Below are 1634 nucleotides of genomic sequence, written 5' to 3' on the forward strand. Positions count from 1 at the left end.
GTCGTTTACCTCGTGTTACGTGTGGACGGGATTATTTTTTAAAACGAAAACGGAAAATCTCCGTTTTCAAAAATACCGGTGTACGTGTGGATGTAGCCTAAGTCTCAGAAGCCTCAAACTACAGGGCGAGGAGGAGGAGAGGCAACAGCTTCCACTCTGGTTTCTTAATTTACCAAAGACTCAGAGAGTTTTAATTCATTCAAAAGCCTGACTCTTAGTTTTGTGCATCCTATCCTTAGGTTCATGATAAGTAATTCCTGTGATGTTATCTTCTTCAACGATAAACACAATGTAGACGTCCTACCTAAACTCTTCCTCCACAACTCTTTATACTGGGGCTCCTTTCACAAAAAAGCAACAAATCAGAAATGCTCGACTCCGATTGTGCTGATTACAAAGTTTGTGATTTGTTTGTTATTATCTCACTGGGAAAATTAAACTAGGTCTCATTTGCTCATGTTGGTTTCCCTATTTTCAAAGTCAAAAAGACTTTTTTCTATCCCCATGGGGCATTTAAGATACGAACCGAAACCATAGAAAATGCACAACATGAAGAAAGACGAGGAGAAAAAAAGAACTCCACCCAGACTGAGCTCCAACAGGGAGATGAACTTGAGAACACTTTTCTTTGATAACAACAGGTTAATTAGACTATTGTATTGTATGCTTTCACAATTACAACAATGGGGCTTGAAACTGATTTTCATGAAGTGTAATTCAAGATAAACATTGCATCTGATTAAATACTTTGATAAGAGATCACAGGTTTTATACATGAAGAAAGACGAGGAGAAAAAAAGAACTCCACCCAGACTGAGCTCCAACAGGGAGATGAACTTGAGAACACTTTTCTTTGATAACAACAGGTTAATTAGACTATTGTATTGTATGCTTTCACAATTACAACAATGGGGCTTGAAACTGCATTTTCATGAAGTGTAATTCAAGATAAACATTGTCTCTGAGTTGTCTTTGTCTTGATTACTGGAACTGAAAAAAATAGGAATACCGTTCAAGTATGCTGAGTGTCAGCTGAGGTTAAGCACACCTCATATACTGATAGTGTGAACTAAACTTGCACCGGGAAACAAACCTTAACAAACCTGTAAAACCACACAACTCTTCTCTCGGGTCTTCACTTCAACTCCATCTTTCTAAATATGACGATGAAGCTAATGCTGCTGCTCCTTAGCTGTCACATTGCTTCTGCAGGTAAGATCATGAACTAAAATCCTTTTACTGGAGCAAATTATTTTTAGTAAAGTGTGCTAACTTTGACATGTATATAGGGATTTAGCACAACTTAAAAAAAAACAAAAAAAAACTAACTTGCACTCCGACATCAGAACTAGTCAAACAATTGTATAAATGATATTTATTCTGCACTCCTTGAAGGTTTAAATCACAATATCTACTGATGTAGCAAACATCCCAGCTACAATACATACATGCTGGGACTCACTCTGAACTTGTTACATTCGAGTTTGCGTGTCAGGTTCTTTGTGTTACAGTCAAAGAATTTGGCACATTGTATTGGACATAGGCAGGTATTGGCAAGCAGGCAAGTGAAGCACTTCATGCTTCAGTGGGTGAAAGCAGGAACAGATGCAACAATAGATAAGTGTTTAAACTAA

At 37.5% G+C, this 1634-nt stretch overlaps 1 protein-coding gene across 1 annotated transcript in view; it reads left to right on the forward strand.

The window, feature by feature from the left end:
- The first annotated feature begins 1016 nt into the window (after nt 1-1016).
- The window catches only part of LOC102305471 (major histocompatibility complex class I-related gene protein), a 9398-nt gene continuing 8780 nt past the window's right edge, over nt 1017-1634 (forward strand). The window contains exon 1 of the mRNA XM_042214118.1: nt 1017-1212. Coding sequence (XP_042070052.1) covers nt 1161-1212 — 52 coding nt within the window. The 5' untranslated portion in view covers nt 1017-1160. The remainder of the gene's footprint in view (nt 1213-1634) is intronic.

The sequence above is a fragment of the Haplochromis burtoni genome, unplaced genomic scaffold, assembly GCF_018398535.1.
Source record: "Haplochromis burtoni strain Fernald_Lab_line unplaced genomic scaffold, NCSU_Asbu1 Contig_519, whole genome shotgun sequence".
Classification (NCBI taxonomy): Eukaryota; Metazoa; Chordata; class Actinopteri; order Cichliformes; family Cichlidae; genus Haplochromis; species Haplochromis burtoni.